Source organism: Manis javanica, chromosome 6 (assembly GCF_040802235.1).
Source record: "Manis javanica isolate MJ-LG chromosome 6, MJ_LKY, whole genome shotgun sequence".
NCBI classification, from domain to species: Eukaryota; Metazoa; Chordata; class Mammalia; order Pholidota; family Manidae; genus Manis; species Manis javanica.
The window spans coordinates 46,203,661-46,224,257 of NC_133161.1; the positions used below are offsets into that span (position 1 = coordinate 46,203,661).

Consider the following 20,597-nt stretch of genomic DNA (forward strand, 5'->3'; position numbering starts at 1 on the left):
TTGAAGTAGACTTGAATTTTCTTTCTAGTTTACTACCTTGGAAATTCTACCTTACTTCTATTATCACCATACTCAAACAACGACAGAATATAAAAAGACTGGACACTGTAGATCTGGATGAGCTCCTGCTCTACCGCTTACTGTCTGTGTAACCCTGGGCTAGTTACTTACCCTATCCAAGAGCTTCCTGTGAAGTGGGGACAGTATTAATACCTACCTCTCTCATGGAAAGATTATTGGATTAATTGAGATCATGCTTATACATTACTTGACACTCTACCTGGCATTAGTAAGCATGTAATAAATATTTATGCCTACTGCCTTTATTGACTTCTCCTAGCACTGATCTGTTTTCACAGGGTCGGAAGCTCTCCCCCTACCTAAGAGAGTCCTCAATAGATACTGTGTTTTAAAAGCTCAGATAATGAAGTGGGCTAATTATTATTTATGAGGCAGGCCTGGAACTAATGCAGTTGTAGCCACTTTTAACCTCACTATAACAAGTAAACTTTCATGAGAGGTAGATGTAGAGGGGGCTGAGGAGGGCTTCCACATTTTGCTACATGGCAGTCTCATGACAGAAAATAGAAGCAGCTCAATTGAGTAATGAGATGTTTCCGACACATGGAGTCTCTTTTAGTTTAACAATAATCTGAAACATCACTGTTGACAATAAATGAAGTATCCAGACCTTTTTGTTTTTGTCTTTTTTTTTTTTCCATTTGTACTGAGTTTCTAACATATGGAATCGGGAAAAGAGGACAACAGGAGTTTAGATTTGGAGAAGAAAAAACAATCTAGCAAAACAAAACCCCCAAATATTTGGCAACTTCTTGCTCTTCTGCTGTCCAGCATGGAGATGTGGGTGTTTATTTTTGTTCCTAATATTTATTTTTTTATACAGCAACCAGAATCCCAAGGTTTAGATTCTGGCACCAGCTTTGTCTTCTTAAAACTACATACCAGAGGGAGACGTACCACTTTTGCTTTTGTTTCTGTTTGATTGCTTCTCCATATCCTCTCCATTTACTGTTTTTAGATGTATGGCCCATCTTATAATCTTTGTGTTGGGCAGAAATAAAAAGCACAACAGAGAGCATGTTAAATTTCTGAAGGATTCATTTTTGTGAGTTTGGCAGCATCAGTACATGTTTTTTTTCTGAATTAAAAATTAAATAATAACCAAAGAATGCATAATACTTGTACAAGATAAAACAAACAATGATAAATGAACACCCTTGTTAATAAACTTACCAACCAGTTTAAGAATGCAATGTTACTGGAAGCTTGTCCTCCCAGTCCCATCCCTCTCCCTCCTTGCCCCTGTAGGTAAATCGTCCTTATTTTTTCTTATCATCCTTCTTCTTTTTCTTAAATTATTAGTTTTACTACAGATCTGTATCTCCATAAACAAGTTTTTACTTTTAATGTTTTATTTTGCAATAACATACTTTCATTATTCAATACGTGTGGAATTCATCCATGTTGGCAAAGTTCAGCTGTGGTTCATTCTTTTTCTTTGCTGCATAGTATTCCATTGGATGCTTATATCATTTATCCATTCTACCTGCTGATGAACATTTGGGTTGGTTCTGTCTTTTTGTTACTACAGGTATTGCTGCTGTGAACATTCTTGTGCACATCTCCTTGTACCTGTGTGCAAGAGTATTTCTAGGAATAAGTCCTAGAGTGAAATCAATGAGTTCACAGGGTTTGAGCATCTTCAGTTTCCTCAGGTAATGCCAAGCTGTCTTCCAGACTGATTGTTTTCTTTCCAATAATGTACAAGAGTTCTGCTTATTCCTCTATCTAGCCAACTCTTGGACTTGTCTCTAGTCATCTTTCCCCTGGACTTATTAAATTGAATGAGGACTGAATGTCTTTTCCCCAGTCTGACATGCATGGGTTTCTTTTTCTCTCACCATCTTTTTTGTCTTCTCTGGCTATCACCCAACTTAAAGACTGTAGCATCCACACACAGTGAAAGGGTGGAGTGGGCATGTCATATCCAAGTCCTATCTTGCACTGGTTGTACAGGTGCATTCTTCTTTCTGGATGTCCTGTGCTGAGGATAAAATATCCAGCTAAAAAATGTCAAAACTTTATTCTTTCAGCATCTTTCCATTTCAGCTCACCAACACCAGTTCAGTAGAAGAAGCAATGAACAAAATAGACAGATTTCAACTTATGCCTTGATTTGCAAGCAAGCCCTAGCCCACTGGAAGAAGAGCATGAATCTTTTCACAGCATAGCAAAAGGCCCCTCACTTCTATCATTTCTCAATTTAAAGAACAAAAAGCAAAGTGAATTGACCAGTTGTTGCTTTGCTGTCTTACCAGAAAATTCAGAGGAATAGTAATTGGTAAATATTATTCACCCAGTTCTGTGGCTGGCATTTCTGACATCTGCTTTAGGGTATCCTTCTCACCAGCCTGATTTTATTCATTTCCTAGTGCTTGACACAGAAACCACAAAGCACTACTTAAAAAGAAAAACACTGACTTTATATAAACCAATAAAAACATACAGCATTTTGGGGACATTACAAAAAAAAACTATGGCTACCCTATGTAAGTTCTAAAATGAAACAGTTCTTGCCTTGTGGGATTTTAAGAAAAGGCAAAAGCTTTAAAAGATGCTATTCAAGAACACTCTGAATACATGTTTTAAGTTGTTTAAACTTTTTAGCTGGTCTTAATTAGCCTCCCTCCTCTGCAGTCTACTCTGTGCTTTTTCCAAAATACAAGCCTGATCCAGTTCTGCCCTTGTTTAAATTCTCTCGCTGACTCCCAGCTACCTGCAGAATACAGATGGTACTTTATGTAGAATAAAGGTGTTCGATGAGGCCTCTGCTTCCTTCCCCAAACTGGACTCTCACTCTCCCTCCATGTCAATTAGAATTCTGAAAAAACAAAATACCTTTTAATTCCCCAAACATACTTTGCTGTTTGTCAGCCAGCAATTCCCATGAGATTCCCTCCCTTCCCTTGCAAGGCCCTTCCAATCCTCTGACTGCCTGGAAAACCCCCATTTGCCTTTCAAAGCTTGGCTTCAGCATCACTTCTAGGAAACTCTTCTCCCAGAATGCCTCCTTCTCTGCATCTCCTTCTTTCAAAGTACATCTGCTATTGCATGTACCTTCCTGGGGGTTCATTTAACTCTCTCAGTGCCTACCCCCTAATTGACATGGAGCTTCTTGAGAAAAGGAATGATGTTTCATTTATCTCTGTACCAAACCCTTTGGTACAGTTCCTGGTACTCAGTTAACGTTCAGTGAAGTAAAATCAGATAGTCCGCTACATCATGTCCATCTTGTGTGTAAATATGTGTGTGTGTTTGAAAACTTCAATTCTCTAGGAGTTCTATGGTTGCTCACCCTTGTACACATCTAAAAGTCTCCTAGGAAATAGACTGGATGTGCTGAGATAATCAATAGTTTCAAACAATTCCCTTCAAACTAAAGGATGCATTGTTTATAGCAGTAGCAGACTGTTTCCTTTCTGTGTTACATGGTACAAAAAAGGAGAAATATTATGGGAAGCAAATTTATGGAAGGAGCTGTAGAGTTTCATTATCTCAGTGGCTGACTAGAGTATCCTCTCCTTTAAAAAAAAATGGAATTTTTCGTATTTTTTATTGTTTCTTAAAAAAACACACACACACAGCTTGCTTCCTGAAAACAAAGGAAATAAACAATAGCAACTCCCAATTTTCCTCTGATTATTTGCCAAGAGTCCTCTTAGTTCATGTGGTTCTATTTCATTAGAGAGGACTGATTAGCATAAAAAGAATGCTGCTAAATTAAGCTACCCAAATATGCACTTAGTTAATACTCAGGGAGCTAATTTATTGTATTATTTAAAATATAAATTGGATAGCAGATCTATTTACTGAGGTATAACAGCTAGGCAATGATGCATAATTTTCTCTTAGCTGTTGAGTGGTTTTTAATAATCCATTGAAATTTAACAGAGAACCACTTCATTATGGAAAGTAAATAAATACTAAGAAGACTAACATTTAAAGTATTATCTACACATGGAGAATGGATTTTAAAAATTAATGATATTTGAGGAACAAAGAGGGAATTGGGGTTTGCTTTTTAAACAGTAACTTTTTGTTGTTTGAAGTGTAACCAGATTCACAAAATTGCCTGGGGAAGTGTTAAACAGGCCAAAAAATAAACAAGGTGGGGTGTAGTGGGGTAGAGAGAGGGGTGGTGTGAAGGAACAAAATCAAATTAAGATATTGTCACATTGTTAACTGGACTATGGGCACCGTTTTTGCCTTAACAGTCTTTGGGTTGTTAGTAAAACTATGTCTTGCTTTATTTCAACAAATGACCTCATGGAAATGTTGTATGTTTGGCATGTTTTGTATCCTAAATTCCTGAAACCTGGGGATATTTGTAGGCCTGGGGTCCCCATAACTGTGGGTCAGGAGCACAGTTGAATCTAGATACCCTCCCTGGTCAGGAGTTGTCCCAAACATACCAGCTTTGAAGTGTCTTCAGGGCTTTGATATAAACAGAAGGGTCCTGTGAATGTGGTGGTAAGGTCTTGAAACTATTATTGCCAATTATACCAGAACTCAGTGGGGGTAGGCGGGAATGGAAGAAAGCAACAGGACCATGTCATCTTTCTGCAAAGATTTGAAACCTGGCCCATCTGATTTTTGGAGTCAAGGTTTCAGAGAAGTTTTTTTTTTCACCTTACTTTTTAATTTATTTTATTATTATTTTTTTATTTTGGTATCATTAATCTACAATTACATGTGGAACATTGTGTTTACTAGACTCTCCCCATCGTCAAGTCTCCCCGACATACCCCATTACAGTCACTGTCCATCAGCGTAGTAAGATGCTATAGAATTATAGAATCATTACTTGTTTTCTCTGTGTTGCACAGCCCTCCCTGTACCCCCCCTCCTACATTATGTCTGCTAATAGTATTGCCCCTTTATTTCCCCTTATCCCTCCTTTCCCACTCATCCTTCCCAGTCCCTTTCCCTTTGGTAACTGTTAGTCCATTCTTGGGTTCTGTGAGTCTGCTGCTGTTTTGTTCCTTCAGTTTTTTTCTTTGTTGTTATACTCCACATATAAGTGAAATCATTTGATACTTGTCTTTTTCTGCCTGGATTATTTCACTAAGTCTAATACCCTGAAGCTCCAACCACGTTGTTGCAAATGGTAGGATTTGTTTTCTTCTTATGGCTGAATAAAATTCCATTGTGTATATGTACCACATCTTCTTTATCCATTCATTTACTGATGGACACTTAGGTTGCTTCCGTTTCTTGGCTATTGTAAATAGTGCTGTGATAAACATAGGGGTGCATATGTCTTTTTCAAACTGGGCTGCTGCATTCTTAGGGTAAATTCCTAGGAGTGGAATTCCTGGGTCAAATGGTATTTCTATTTTTAGTTTTTTGAGGAACCTCCATACTGCTTTCCACAATGGTTGAACTAATTTACATTTCCACCAGCAGTGTAGGAGGGTTCGTTCCCCTTTCTCCACAACCTTACCAACATTTGTTGTTCTTTGTATTTTGGATAGTAGTGATCCTTACTGGTGTGAGGTGATATCTCATTGTGGTTTTAATTTGCATTTCTCTGATGACTAGCAATGTGGAGCATCTTTTCATGTGTCTGTTGGTCATCTGAATTTCTTCTTTGAAGAACTGTCTGTTTAGCTCCTCTGCCCATTTTTTAATTGGATTATTTGCTTTTGGTTTGCTGAGGTGCATGAGTTCTTTATATATTTTGGATGTCAACACTTTATCAGATCTGTTATTTATGAATATATTCTCCCATACTGTAGGGTACCTTTTTGTTCTATGGATGGTGTCCTTTGCTCTACAGAAGGTTTTTAGCTTGATATAGTCCCACTTGTTCATTTTTGCTTTTGTTTCCCTTGCCCAGAGAGATATGTTCATGAAGAAGTTGCTCATGTTTATGTCCAAAAGATTTTTGCCTATGTTTTTTTCTAAGAGTTTTATGGTTTCATGACTCACATTCAGGTCTTCGATCCATTTCTAATTTACTTTTGTGTATGGGGTTAGACAACAATCCAGTTTCATTCTCTTACATGTAGCTGTCCAGTTTTGCCAACACCAGCTGTTGAAGAGGCTGTCATTTCACCATTGTATGTCCATGGCTCCTTTATCGTATATTAATTGGCCATATATTTGTGGGTTAATATTTGGACTCTCTATTCTCTTCCATTGGTCTATGAGTCTGTTCTTGTGCCAGTACCAAATTGTCTTGATTACTGTGGCTTTGTTGTAGAGCTTGAAGTTGGGAAGCAAGATGCCCCCTGCTTTATTCTTCCTTTTCAGGATTGCTTTGGTTATTCAGTCTTTTGTGATTCCATATGAATTTTAAAACTATTTGTTCCAGTTCATTGAAGAATGCTGTTGGTATTTTGATAGGAACTGCATTGAATCTATAGATTGCTTTAGGCATGATGGCCATTTTGACAATATTAATTCTTCCTAGCCAAGAGCATGGAATGAGTTTCCATTTGTTAGTGTCCTCTTTAATTTCTCTTAAGAGTGTCTTATAGTTTTCAGGGTAGAGGTCTTTCACTTCCTTGGTTAGGTTTATTCCTAGGTATTTTATTCTTTTTGATGCAACTGTGAATGGGATTGTTTCCCTGAATTTTCTTTCTGTTAGTTCATCGTTAGTGTATAGGAAAGCAACAGATTTCTGTGTATTAACTTTGTATCCTGCAACTTTGCTGAATTCTGATATTAGTTCTAGTAGTTTTGGAGTGGAGTCTTCAGGGTTTTTTATGTACAATATCATGTCATCTGCAAACAGGGACAGTTTGACTTCATCTTTACCAATCCGGATGCCTTGTATTTCTTTGTTTTGTCTGATTGCCATGGCTAGGACCTCCAGTACTATGTTGAATAACAGTGGGGAGAGTGGGCATCCCTGTCTTGTTCCCGATCTCAGAGGAAAAGCTTTCAGCTTCTCGCTGTTAAGTATGATGTTGGCTGTGGGTTTGTCATATATGGCCTTTATTATGTTGAGGTGTTTGCCCTCTATACCCATTTTGTTGAGAATTTTTATCATGAATGGGTGTTGAATTTTGTCGAATGCTTTTCCAGCGTCTATGGAGATGATCATGTGGTTTTTGTCCCTCTTTTTGTTTATGTGGTGGATGATGTTGATGCATTTTCTAATGTTTTACCATCCTTACATCCCTGAGATGAAGTATGATCCTCTTGATGTATTTTTTAATTCGGTTTGCTAATATTTTGTTGAGTATTTTTGCATCTACGTTCATCAGGGATATTGGTCTGTAGTTTTCTTTTTTGGTGCGGTCTTTGCTGGTTTTGTTATTAGAGTGATGTTGGCTTCATAGATGAGTTTGGAAGTATTCCCTCCTCTTCTAATTTTTGGAAAACTTTAGGACAATGTGTATTATGTCTTCTCTATATGTCTGATAAAATTCAGTGGTGAATCCATCTGGCCCAGGGGTTTTGATCTTGGGTAGTTTTTTGATTACTGATTCAATTTCATTTCTGGTAATTGGTCTGTTTAGATTTTGTGTTTCTTCCTTGGTCAGTCTTGGAAGGTTGCATTTTTCTAGGAAGTTGTCCATTTCTTCTAGTTTTTCCAGCTTGTTAGCATATAGATTTTCATAGTATTCTCTAATAATTCTTTGTATTTATGTGGGTCCATTGTGATTTTTCCTTTCTCACTTCTGATTCTGTTTATGTGTGTAGATTCTCTTTTTCTCTTAATAAGTCTGGCTAGGAGCTTATCTATTTTGTTTATTTTCTCAAAGAACCAGCTCTTGGTTTCATTGATTTTTTTCTATTGTTTTATTCTTCTCAGTTTTATTTATTTCTTCTCTGATCTTTATTATGTCCCTCCGTCTGCTGACCTTAGGCCTCATTTGTTCCTCTTTTTCCAATTTCGATAATTGTGACATTAGACTATTCATTTGGGATTGTTCTTCCTTCTTTAAATATGCCTGGATTGCTATATACTTTCCTCTTAAGACTGCTTTTGCTGCGTCCCACAGAAGTTGGGTCTTTGTGTTGTTGTTGTCATTTGTTTCCATATATTGCTGGATCTCCATTTTAATTTGGTCATTGATCCACTGATTATTTAGGAGCATGTTGTTAAGCCTCCATGTGTTTGTGAGCCTTTTTGTTTTCTTTGTACAATTAATTTCTAGTTTCATACCTTTGTGGTCTGAGAAGTTGGTTGGTAGAATTTCAATCTTTTTGAATTTACTGAGACTCTTTTTGTGGCCTAGTATGTGGTCTATTCAGGAAAATGTGCCATGTGCACTTGATAAGAATGTGTATCCTGCTGCTTTTGGGTGTAGAGTTCTGTAGATGTCTCTTAGGTCCATCTTTTCTAGTGTGTTGTTCAGTGCCTCTGTGTCCTTACTTATTTTCTGCCTGGTGGATTTGTCCTTTGGAGTGAGTGGTGTGTTGAAGTCTCCTAGAATGAATGCATTGCATTCTATTTCCTCCTCTAATTCTGTTAGTATTTGTTTCACTTATGTTGGTGCACCTGTGTTGGGTGCATAGATATTTATAATGGTTATATCCTCTTGTTGGACTGACCCCTTTATCTTTATGTAATGTCCTTCTTTATCTCTTGTTACTTCCATTGTTTTGAAGTTTATTTTATCTGATACTAATACTACAACACCTGCTTTTTTCTCCCTATTGTTTGCATGAAATATCTTTTTCCATCCCTTGACTTTTAGTCTGTGTATGTCTTTGGGTTTGAGGTGAGTCTCTTGTATGCAGCATATAGATGGGTCTTGCTTTTTTATCCATTCTATTACTCTGTGTCTTTTGATTGGTGCATTCAGTCCATTTACATTTAGGGTGATTATTGAAAGATATGTACTTATTGCCATTGCAGGCTTTAGATTCGTGGTTACCAAAGGTTCAAGGGTAACTTCTTTGCTATCTAACCATCTAACTTAACTCACTTATTAAGCTATTATTAACACAGTCTGATGATTCTTTATTTCTCTCCCTTCTTATTCCTCCTCCTCCATTCTTTATATGTTCGGTGTTTTATTCTGTACTCTTGTCTTTCCTTTGACTGCTTTTGTGAATAGTTGATTTTATTTTTTGCCTTTAGTTAGTATTTGGTTGGTCTGCTTCCTTTGGTGTGGTTTTATTTTCTCTGGTGACATCTATTTAGCCTTAAGAGTGCTTCCATCTAAAGCAGTCCCTTTAAAATACCCTGTAGAAGTGGTTGTGGGAGGCAAATTCCCTCAACTTCTGCTTGTCTAGGAATTGTTTAATCCCTCCAAATTTAAATGATAATTGTGCTGGATACAGTATTCTTGGTTCCAGGCCCTTCTGTTTCATTGCATTAAGCATATCATGCCATTCACTTCTGGCCTGTAAGGTTTCTGTTGAGAAGTCTGATAATAGCCTGATGGGTTTTTCCTTTGTAGGTGATCTTTTTTCTCTCTCTGGATGCCTTTAATACTATGTTCTTGTCCTTGATCTTTTGCCATTTTAATTATTAAATGTCTTGGTGTTGTCCTCCTTGTGTCCCTTGTGTTGGGAAATCTGTGGGCTTCCATGGTCTGAGAGACTATTTCCTTCCCCAGCTTGGGGAAGTTTTCAACAATTATTTCTTCAAAGGCACTTTCTATCTCTTTCTCTCTCTCTTCTTCTTCTTGTACCCCTATAATGCGAATATTGTTCCATTTGGATTGGTCACACAGTTCTCTTAATATTGTTTTATTCCTGGAGATCCTTTTACCTCTCTCTGCCTCAGCTTCTCTGTATTCCTGTTCTCTGATTTCTATTCCATTAACAGTCTCTTGCACCTCATCCAGTCTGCTCTTAAATCCTTCCAGAGATTGTTTCATTTCTGTAATCTCCCTCCTGACTTCATCCCTTAGCTCTTGCATATTTCTCTGCAGGTCCGTCAGGATGGCTGTGACCTTTATTTTGAATTATTTTTCAGGAATATTGGTTATATCTATCTCCCCAGGCCCTCTCTCAGGGGTTGTCTGGGTGCTTCTTGACTGGACCAAATTCTTCTGCATTTTCACGGTGATAGAGGTGTTTGTAGGCAGGTGGCGCATGTGTCAGCTGGGAGAAGAAAGTGCCTTCCTGCTTGCTGATTGCCTTGCCCTTCTCCGCTGCCTGTGCTGGTTACCCACACACCAGGATCAGTGTCCGGGTTAATCCCCTAAACTGTCATGGGCGGGGCACCCTCAGGGTAGCCCAGTGCTCTGCAGGGAGTGGCAGGCATGCCAGGCGTGTTCTCCTGCGAGAACGGTGCCCCTTTGTGCTTTGCCCTGGCTTCCTCTGTCTGTGCTGGGCAGCTGTGTGCAGCAGCCTCTGAGTCTAGCCTGGGTGGCTGGAAGGAGACTCTGGGCAGTTGCTGTGGGTGGGGCCACTCTCTGGCTGCTCTGCCACTGGGGCAGAGTCAGCCAGGGCAATGAATGGCAGGCTGCTTATCACTGTGAGGGGCTTCAGAGCTGCATTGCCACCCAGGGGGTTAGGGTGCCTGAAGTTCCTCAGGATTCCCAGCCTGCTGGGCTGAGTGTGCTGGGACAATTCCATCCAGCTGTTAAGCCCCTGTCTCTTTAAGACTTTCAAAAAGCACTCGCCTTTCTTTTGTCCCAGGGGAGCCGGCTGTGTGGACCCGCTCGCAGATTTTACTTTTCCGTTTCTCTAATCTCCAGCACACCATACAATGTGTGTCTGTGCTCCCGGTGCACATTACAAGGGCTGGTTAATTAGCAGTCCTGTGTTTCCACTCCCTCCCCACTCCAATTCTTTTCCTCCCACCAGTGAGCTGGGGTGGGGGGAGTTCTTGGGTCCCACTGGGTTGCGGCTTGTATCTCTCTCTGCCTCAGCTTTGATCTGGTCCAGTCAAAGATCACCTCTTCATGAGATGCTGAGTTCTTGCAGCTGTAGATGTAGCCTGGCTTTTGTACTGTCTCTTCTGGTCTTTCTTTTAGGAGTAGTTGTATTTGTTGTATTTTCAAAAATATATGATTTTGGGAGGAGATTTCTGCTGCCCTACTCATGCCGCCATCTTGGCTCCTCCTTCTTTAGAGAAGTTTTGGACCTTAAAATGTACCCATCTGAAAGAAGTTTCTTTGATTTATTTTGGGAAAGAAGAAGAATGCCCAAACATTTCATTTTTCTGAGGGACAGCCAACATGTCAGAGAACCAGTGGTCTGAGTATAAGGTCACTTGGGAGGGAAGAGAGACCCCGATCTACAGGGTTTGCCAGTTTCCATGGTGTAAAGACTCCCACCATGGCTGACTTCAAGTTGCCAACACAATGTCACTGACTGGAGTTGGGTGGCAATGGGTGCAATTAGCTCTCCTGAACCAGTGCAAAAGCTCCAGCCACTGCCAGCACCATCCTGTGCTATTTGCAGGAGGTAAGACTTTAGCAGGTTGGCAGGCTCTTGTTTCCATGTTACCCAGGAGACAGTGAGTCAGGATCTAAGTCCTCACAGCACTCCCAGCAGGCGGTGTTTGCTCCTCTAACCTCTGCCCTCTCCTCCCCCACTCTCATCCTCTCTTCCCAAAGAAAACCACAAATGTAGATCACAAGTCTAGATTTTGAGTATGGGTAATTAATGAACTGGATTTTGCTTCTCATCCTCTTGTGAATTTCAAATATAAAAACGTGGAGGACATCAAGTTTCTATTACTTTTTAATTGCATCAAACGCTGTGTTGTAAAGTGGGTTCTTAAAAGGGAAAAAAGGCAGAACAGTTTTTTGCCATTCTGCTCAGACAAGTAAGGTCTTGCTTGACATTTCTGTGTGGGGAGAAGAGGATGTTTGCCATTGCATGTGGTGAAAGAGGATGGAGGGAAAGAATGGGATGGATCATGGCATTGACAGGCATAAAGGATAAAATTCACTCTAGACAGTTGAGTATATCTATAGAGGTTTGATCTCATATTCAAACTGCTTTCTTACTTTAAATGGGGCCTCTCCCAGTGGGAAGAAGGCCTCAGAGCATGGAAATAAGAGATGCCTGGGAGAGAACTATTCTCCTTCCTGAAGAATATATTATAATCCTTTCTGAAAAAGTATAGTAATAAATTGAATATTTATTATTGTAACTTCTACCCTTTCTTCACTCTTAAAGGGAAAAAACCATCCTTTGGTCATCAGAATTCAGATAACAGTAGTAGGATGACCATTGCTTGAGTGCTTATTGTTTGTGTATTCGGCACATGGTGCAAGCTTAACTCATATTTGTGAACTAAGTGCCATGTGACGTGTAAATTATCTTTTCTAATCGGCTACAAACTTGGAGTGACAAACCATCCTAAATTGCCTGGCACGTCTTCAATTTCAGCATATGAAGTCCTATGTTACCAGAAACCCCTCTGTCCAGGGCAAACTGGGACAACTGGTCACCCTAATTCTTATCTTCATTTTAGAGATGAGAAAATAGAATCAGTTAAGTTACTGTGCCAAAGCTACAGAGCTGGGTTCACGTCCAGATCTGTTCAATCGTGTGTTCATGCCTTTAACCACCATGCTGAATCTTCCTAGTACACTGTACCGTGCTTTTAGGTTTCCACTGACTGTAATGATCAAGGAAAGAAAAGGCTCTCACTTTATTCATATCAGTATAGCTGAAATAATAGAGATTCTTGTGGTTGAATTAGAGAAAATTTTCATGACTTTCCCATTTTTTTGAAATTAGACACATTCAAAGCACATTGAAATATCTAACTGATTTGATGAGATGAAGCTAAGAGATTTGATTGACGGGCCTTCACCTCTCAGGCATTCATTTTGTACCTCTCTAAAAAGAAGGGGTATATTACTTGATCACCAGATTTTTACTAACTTACACGTTTCCTGATAGTCACAAGTCTGTTTTTCATGTTACCCAGAAATGTCTCTTCCATTTATTCTCATCCTTTCATCACATCTATTCTTTTGGAGTTATAATGCCTTTTTAAAAACCATTAATAGCTTGTTAATAATGCATTATTTTATTATCTATTCTTTCAGTGCTTACCTAGAGATAAGAGGATATATCCTGACTTAAGAAAGTTGACTTTGAATTGGTACAATTTTCATTTTCCAGATACGCAAGTTTGACATTTTAACTCAGTTTATGCCACCTTTTGTGCAACAGTTGTCTTATTTTTTTTCAAATTCTGCATGGTTCAAACTCCACAACACATTATTATTATTGATATTCATTTATTTTTACCTACATGGGTATATTCTCAGTTGCCTACATGGGTACATTCTCCTTCATATTTTCATGTCTCCATTAGGGATAATTTTCCTTCTTTCCCAAGAACGGTGACCTTTTAATATTGCCTTTACTGCAGGTCTGTTGGCAGTAACTTTTTTGGTTTTTTGGTTCCTTGAAAACCTCTTTATGAAGTCATTTATGTAGATATCTAGGTTACAGTTATTTTCTTTCAGAACTTTAGTATTTGTGTCTTCTAGCTCCCATTGTTTCTGTTCATTAGCTTCCTTCTTTAAAGCCATTTCTTTTTCTCTGACAGTAAGATTTTCTCTTTGTCTTCAGTGTTAGTGGTATATTATGAAATGCTTAGATGTGGTTAGTTTTCCGTGTATTTTTCCTACTTCAGTCCATAGAGCTTCTCAGACCTGACTTGATGACTTTTGTCACTTTTGGAAACTTTTTAGTCTGTATTTCTAAATTCCGTTATTTCTTTTGTATATTCCTCCCTTATCATTTTAGTCTAGGACTCCAGTTAAACATAAGTTAAATGTCATCTCATGTCTTTTCTCTTTTCTGTGTTTTCCATAATTTCTTAAAAGTTCACAGTTATTAAAAAATCTATACCCAATAACTCCATATCTGGATCTCTGTAGTCACTTTCTGTTGTCTGCTCTTTTCCCCTGGTTTTTAGTCATTTCATCTTGTCTGTTGGCATTTTGGCCTGCTAAATTTTATTGGATGTTGGACAGAATGTTTGAAAAAAAAAATGATGTAATCTTCCTCCAAAAAGGAATTAATTTTTTCTGGAAGGCAGAGAGAGTAGGAGCAGATCAAGTTGCTGAAGTCTGGGGTTGAGAGGACTTGGCATTGCATTTCAGGTGTGGTGCGGGCTCTCCTGTTTCTGGTTTTCTTTACTTCTAGGACCTTGTCTTTCACGGGTCCATCAGAAACCCTGTGGTATATACCAGAGCCGTGCCTCCTTGACAAGCCTGAAATTCCAAATTTTGTCTTTTGTTTCTTTGGGGGTTTTCTTTGTTCCTATTTTTGGTCTCCAAGCACCATAAATTCTACTTAGCTTTTCATCTTTTTATCTGTGACTTTTTGCTTGGCTTCTGGGTCGGAGAAGCTTAGAAATGGGTGAGTTTCCCAAAGAGAAAAGCAGCATGGAATGTCAGGCTCACTGCTCTGCAGTTCTCTTTTCTACATGATCTTGGCCTCTCCAGTCCTGGTTGCTTTCCTTTTTAGTTCAGCTTTTATTGTTGTTCTTATGGAATGGGGTTGGTTAGGTAAATGCTATTGTATTATGGGCAAATGTGGAAATCCTAAATTATGATTAGGTAAGATGGTGTATCTAGGGAGCCCCCTGGGAACTGTAAACTCGCACCAATGCTGTGTGGTGACTACTCTAGGAATGTGTGCCATTGTGGTATTTAGATCACTTAAAGCCCTTTCCCCTCCTACTCAATAATCACTTGCTTATTAATTGTGTACAGTGCTAAATCTCAGGGAGTTTTCCCTGAGTATTTCTCAGGGACATACTGAGATACTGCATCTTGTATTAGGATACTACAGTATCCTAAATACTGTAGGAGCAGTTCTCAGCCTTGACCTCTGCTTTGTTTTTTTTAAATGGCTTACCTCATTCTATGTTCTGAGGTGGCTGCTAACAACAAGTTTTGGCTTGTTTTTTTTTTTTTTTGGTATCATTAATCTACAATTACAGAAAGAACATTATGTTTACAAGGTTCCCCCCTTCACAGTCACTGTCCATCTGCGTAGTAAGATGCTGTAAAATCACTACTTGTCTTCTCTGTGTGGTACAGCCCTCCCCGTGTCCCCCACGCACTATACATGCTAATCATAATAGTTTTGGCTTGTTTTTAATTCTCATTTCCAGGTACCTTTTCTTTTTAGTGTATTTTTTATTTATTTGAGTGCATATTTACTTTATTTAGACTTGGTTAGTGTCCAACAGCTAAAAGGTAAGATTTTATTAATGTGGAATGGAAGAGAAATAATAAAAGAATGTTAATATAAATCAAACACCAGAACAAGCAAGCTTCTTTTCAGTGTCTGCTCGATTCTGTCATGCAAAACAAGAACTATAAATCCATCCTGTATCACCCACCTCCCAGCCTGCTTCTCCCATTGGCCTGTTTTCTTCTTTCTTGGTTAAAAGCACAAACCCTTGCAAAGATGCATGTCAGAAGCGTGAAATGGGGATGTTTGTGTGTGTTGGGAGGGGGGTACAATCACTTGACCTTCACCTCTGATTGATCTCTGATTTTACTGGTTCCACCCGCACAGCCCATCTCTCCTTTCCCTTCTTGTGATCTCCCCTATGAGCCTACATCATCTCTCACCTGAAAAGCTGGTCTCCTGTTTTACCTTCTTGCCACAGTATCACTTTCTTCCATATCAGCTCTCCCCCATAATACAATAAGTCATCTTTCTATAATGCAAATCACTACCCCGCTTAAAACCCTCTAGGATATATCCAGAAGAGGTAAATTCATAGCAACAGAAAGCAGAGTTGTGACTGCCAGGGGCTGGTGAGGAGAGGAGAATGGGAAGTGAGCACTGATCACTTTGAGGTTATTTCTTTGGGGTGATGGGTTTCCTTTCGGGATGAAGAGAACAGTCTCCACCTAGGAAGTGGTGATGCATGCACAACATTGTAAATATACTAAATGCTGCTGTTCACCTTTAAAATGGTTAGAATGGTAATTTTATGTTATGTGTATTGTACCACACACACACACAAATCCCAGCAGCGTATGGTATGGGGTATCACACATTACTCCAGTATTTTCTGTTCAACTCTCCCTTCTGTTTCCCTCTAACTCTTCACAAAGGGAACCACGTACAGGTCACTATGCGTGCCATGCAGCCTCATGCTCTTCTGCTCTTGCAGGCATGGCTGCCTTTGTGCATCCTCCCCCTACGCCGTTGTCTGTCCAGTGATCCCCTCCTCCTAGACCCTCCTGAAGACTCTGTGACACATCTCCATCAGTACTCCCACTGTAAATTGCCCTCTGGATTATGTCACCTTAAAAGGCACAACTGGGAAACCTTTACTGCCAGGTCCATGTTTCTAATTCCAGAAAGAATGGTATCATTTACTAAAAAATAAATTGGAATGAAGCTTTAAAGCATTTGTATAACCCTTTTAAAATTCTTGACACATTTGTGACCCCCAAGAACATCTGGAACACATAAGTTTAGAGGTTTCAGCCCTGGTGTGGAAACACCCAAAATATACAGTTTCTGGTGGTGAGACCATTTCTAGCCAGGGAGCCTTGTGATTAATTGTGTCACATTTAAATATGTAATCACAGCCCTGTCACATTTTGTTGCACACTTCTAAAAACGGTGGAGTAGTTTGTGTCCTTGATTTGTGAGTGGTGAGTGGCTTGGCTACAAACAACAAGAGTGGTTTATTTTTCAGCATTCATAAATTTATTTTGGAGGTTAACACAGGTAAAACACTCTATAGGAATCTGTTAGAGTACATACTTAGAGAATTTTGTGGCATGTGAAAGACGTTGTTCCTAAATTAACTTTTCTTTCCAATCTTAATGACACCATTTATGATGTCATTTGGTCATTACATGTGGCAGCTCAGAACTGGACAGGAGGTCATGAGGGTCACTGAGAATAAGAATTATAACACTCAGCCCCATCCTCTCTTCCTCACCACTTGATTATCATGGACATAGAAAATAAGTATGGGTATATGAGTGACTGTGTGTGTGTAAATACCAGGAGAGTGGATAATCAGGAAGAAATACACTAAGTTGAGGCCATGAGTAGGTGTTAAACAAATTCCTATTAGTATTCTCACTTGATGTAAATAATTGCCGGCTTCTCACAAAATAGAAAAAGTTGTTATAAGCAGTGGTTCTCAAAGAGCAGTCTTTGCAATAACAGCATCCACGTTACATTGGAATTACTAGAATTGAAAAAATTTTAAGCCCTATCCCAGACCTTCAAAACTGACAAGTCTGTTTTCACAAGCTCAAGTATTGAATTGCACATTCAGAACCACTATTTTAAACAACTCCCCTAAACCAAGATATTTTGCTGCTGACGTAGGAACATGATGTTCTAGAGTAGTTAGGTTGATACAAACATTTGGATCCTGGATTTCAAATAGGGATAAATATTGGAAGAATAATGACAATGGCTAATATTTATTGAGTACCATCTCAGGCTAGGCACTGTGCTAGGTGTTCTGTGGACATTGTTCCATTAATTGCTCATACAACTCTCAACTGTCTCAAGAGGCAATACTTCTTTCTCTATTGTTAAGGATTCTGAGGCTCAGAGAGGTTAAGCTGATTTCCCAAGGTCACACAGCTTGCTCTGCCTGATTCATGTCCCCACACTCTGACTCCCAAGCTTAGGCCATAAAGTACTAAAGCTACTATTTGCTGCAGCTCTGGTCCTGGAGGCAGGATGACCTTTAGCTCTTGAGTATTCAGTTTATTGATGTTCTGGACCATTGCTGCCAAACTCAATTCCAGTTGAAGCAGCTGGATTTTGTCACAAATGACTTTGTTAAGTGTCCTCAGCTGAGCTGAAGTGGCCCAACTCTCACTCATCAGATTTCTGCCAAGGCTGGAGATTTGACAAGCTGGAGATTCTGCCAAGGATGGGAATCTACAAGAAGAGAATTCTAGCCTGGGATTGTGGGGGCAGCAGCAGTTTTCCTCTAGAGTCACATGCTGTGGCTTTGTCACAGATATGTTTACTTTCAGTTTGTGACAAAAAGTGGAATGTGTGGAGTTTCTAGATGTGAGCTTGAACATAAATGGTAGATAGACTCTACTGTCATTGCAGCACCATTGATGGAGTGTAGCATAAAGCAGGTGTTTGCAATTGCATGTGAGGGTTAAGTACAATTTCACACCTGTAATGGTGGTCTACTGCCCTCACCTACCTCAGAGGGCTGTTGAGAGATGGGTCAAATGTGCTGTGACTAAGCTGTAAAGCTTGGTTCAAATGTAAAGAAGTATTGTGCAAACACTATGATTTGATTAAAACCACTGGTGTTTGCATCAGAATCCAGGGTTCTAGCTAGTTCTCCTACTTACTATTGTGACTTGGACAAGCTACCTAACAGCTCCATACAGCTCAGTCATCCTGAAGCTGATTTGAATGGTGCCCTCTGCAGTTGTGCAGTGCACAGCTTGTACAGCTGTGAGCTGCAAAGTAAAATGAACCTACTAATGTTGATTCCAGTTAGCTCACAGTAAGGCTGTAAGATGCTGGGTGTTGTTGGGGGTCAGGGTGGGGGGATTTTAATATAATAAATGCGCTCTTCAAATATATTTATATTTTTTTCTGCCTCAGCTCCCTTCAGATTGAGGCAGATAAACAAGCCCAGCCTCTAATTCAGAGCCTTATCAGAGTGGTCTTTAATTGCTGATTGTGACTCAGCAGCTGGAAGTTAGTGAATGGGGTCCTGTTACTGCATGTGTTCACTCACTTCATCTATACTAACTCCTGTCCATTCTCCACATGTGCCATAGGACATCTCTAGGCCAGGGTCTTTCCTGCCTGTGGCCTCCCAACACACATTCTACCCCTCCTGGTATTGAGTCAGGACAGCCTCATGTCCTCCACTTGGGGTATTTGCTGAAACCAGAGGCTTTCCGAGTGCAGAGACCAGTCCCCTTTTTATCAGTGTGGCGACTAGCACAAGGATGTAGGCCCTAGTGTGGACTTGCCTCAATTATAGATGCTTTAGGAATGCTTTATGCAGCCTAGTAGGCGACACAGGTGTCCACTGTTATCCAAACTCCTTAAGTCTGTACCTAGACTAGCGCATTTCACTGTATGTTAATTTTCCATAAAATGGGGTGGGGGAAGAGTATACTGATATCCCTATTTTACTCTGAAATGTGTTAAAAAGATAATATGGATTTATAGATGCACAGAGTGGGATTCATAAGAAAATGAGTAAAGCTGGTGTTAATGAGAGAATCTAAATGGTGAGTGTATGAAATTCTTTCAAACTTTCTGTATGTTTGAAATGTTTTCATAATAAAATGTTGGGAAGAAAGAATGTTCTAACTCCATGCTAAAAACAAAAAATGGCCTTTAAAAATTTCAGGTGTCAAGGATTTCTCATTTGTTGTTATTGTTTTAATTTTTTGGAGAATGAAAATATACCCTTTATTAATGGTAAAGACTAGGACAGAAGGTATAGCTCGGTGTGAGGGCCGAGTGGGCCCGCTGACTGCAGGGTGGCCTTGGGTAGCTTCCTCCACCCAGGTGCAGGCGGAGCTGGCTGGAGCAGGTCCTCCCTGCCAGGGGCCTACCCAGGCAAGAATTACAGCACAGTGTGGGGGAGCAACACTGTCTCCCTGGAGGAAAAAGACAATTTTCAAGTTTTACACATGTGAAAGATGAACACAACTTTGTGTAAAGTCAATTAACTCAATTTAAAAACTTTCCTACCTTAAGGTACCTATTAGTAAAGTTATTAAAAGCAAGGCAGCAGGTCCAAAGGCGTGAATTGATAGAATATGTTCTGTATTTCATGTATGCTTGAAGAATAATATGAATTAAAATTTTCCACTTATGTAGAATATTGATTTCTCTAAATTTCTATTTTTCTTTTCTTCTTTAAGGTAATTATTCAAGGTGGAGGACACATTTTACCCTCTGACCAGCCTCTGAGATCTTTTGACATGATTAATTGATTCATTTTTGAGAGAGGATGGGATCCTTATTGATGGATAAGCTACTTCCCTAAAAGAGAATGTCAGGAGTTTTAGTCTTTGAAAATTTTCAAAACAGGGAATATTATATTAATTAGAAATTTTCTTTTTATATGTGCTAAACATCCCTCATCAATAAAATTATCCTTAAAACAAATGAGGTTCTATTTTGGGGGAGAGATAGCTTTTTACAAAATAAACTATAAGAAAATGCTGTGTGTGAGCAAGAATTACATCATTTAACTTAAAGGATGGAAAGAATGGATGGATTCTGAGATTTGATAGAAACGGATAAATGAGAGGTTGGGATCTTGAATGGGAATTTTAAAGAGTATGTGAAAAGGGCAATAAACGAATAAAGTTGTAAAGACATCTTGCCCTGTAAACACAGAAGAGTTTGTCATCCATGCATGTGGTAGTGTCTGGTAAATACTATCCCTCCAAAGGAACAGGTGAAGTGATAATACTAGTGGTGGGGAAGAGACTGGAATGTAGGAAGTCCTAGCAAGAAAGGTAGCTTAAAATTCTTTGAAATTGAAATCTCATATATATAAGTAATAATATACCAGATGATGAGAAGCAGAGGCTCTTATTCTGAACATACTGAATCTTAGCCTTTTCTTTCTTTGTCATTGCTGTTTTTTTAGTTTGTTGGTTCATTTGAAGTATACACAC

The 20,597-nt window shown here is 39.2% G+C and overlaps 1 protein-coding gene across 1 annotated transcript in view; it reads left to right on the forward strand.

Moving 5' to 3' along the window:
- CPVL (carboxypeptidase vitellogenic like) overlaps positions 1-20,278 on the forward strand; it is a 138,213-nt gene extending 117,935 nt beyond the window's left edge. Inside the window, 1 exon segment of the mRNA XM_073239996.1 lies at positions 19,833-20,278. Within this exon segment, the coding sequence (XP_073096097.1) occupies positions 19,833-19,937 (105 nt within the window). The 3' untranslated portion in view covers positions 19,938-20,278.
- Positions 20,279-20,597: the final 319 nt, after the last annotated feature.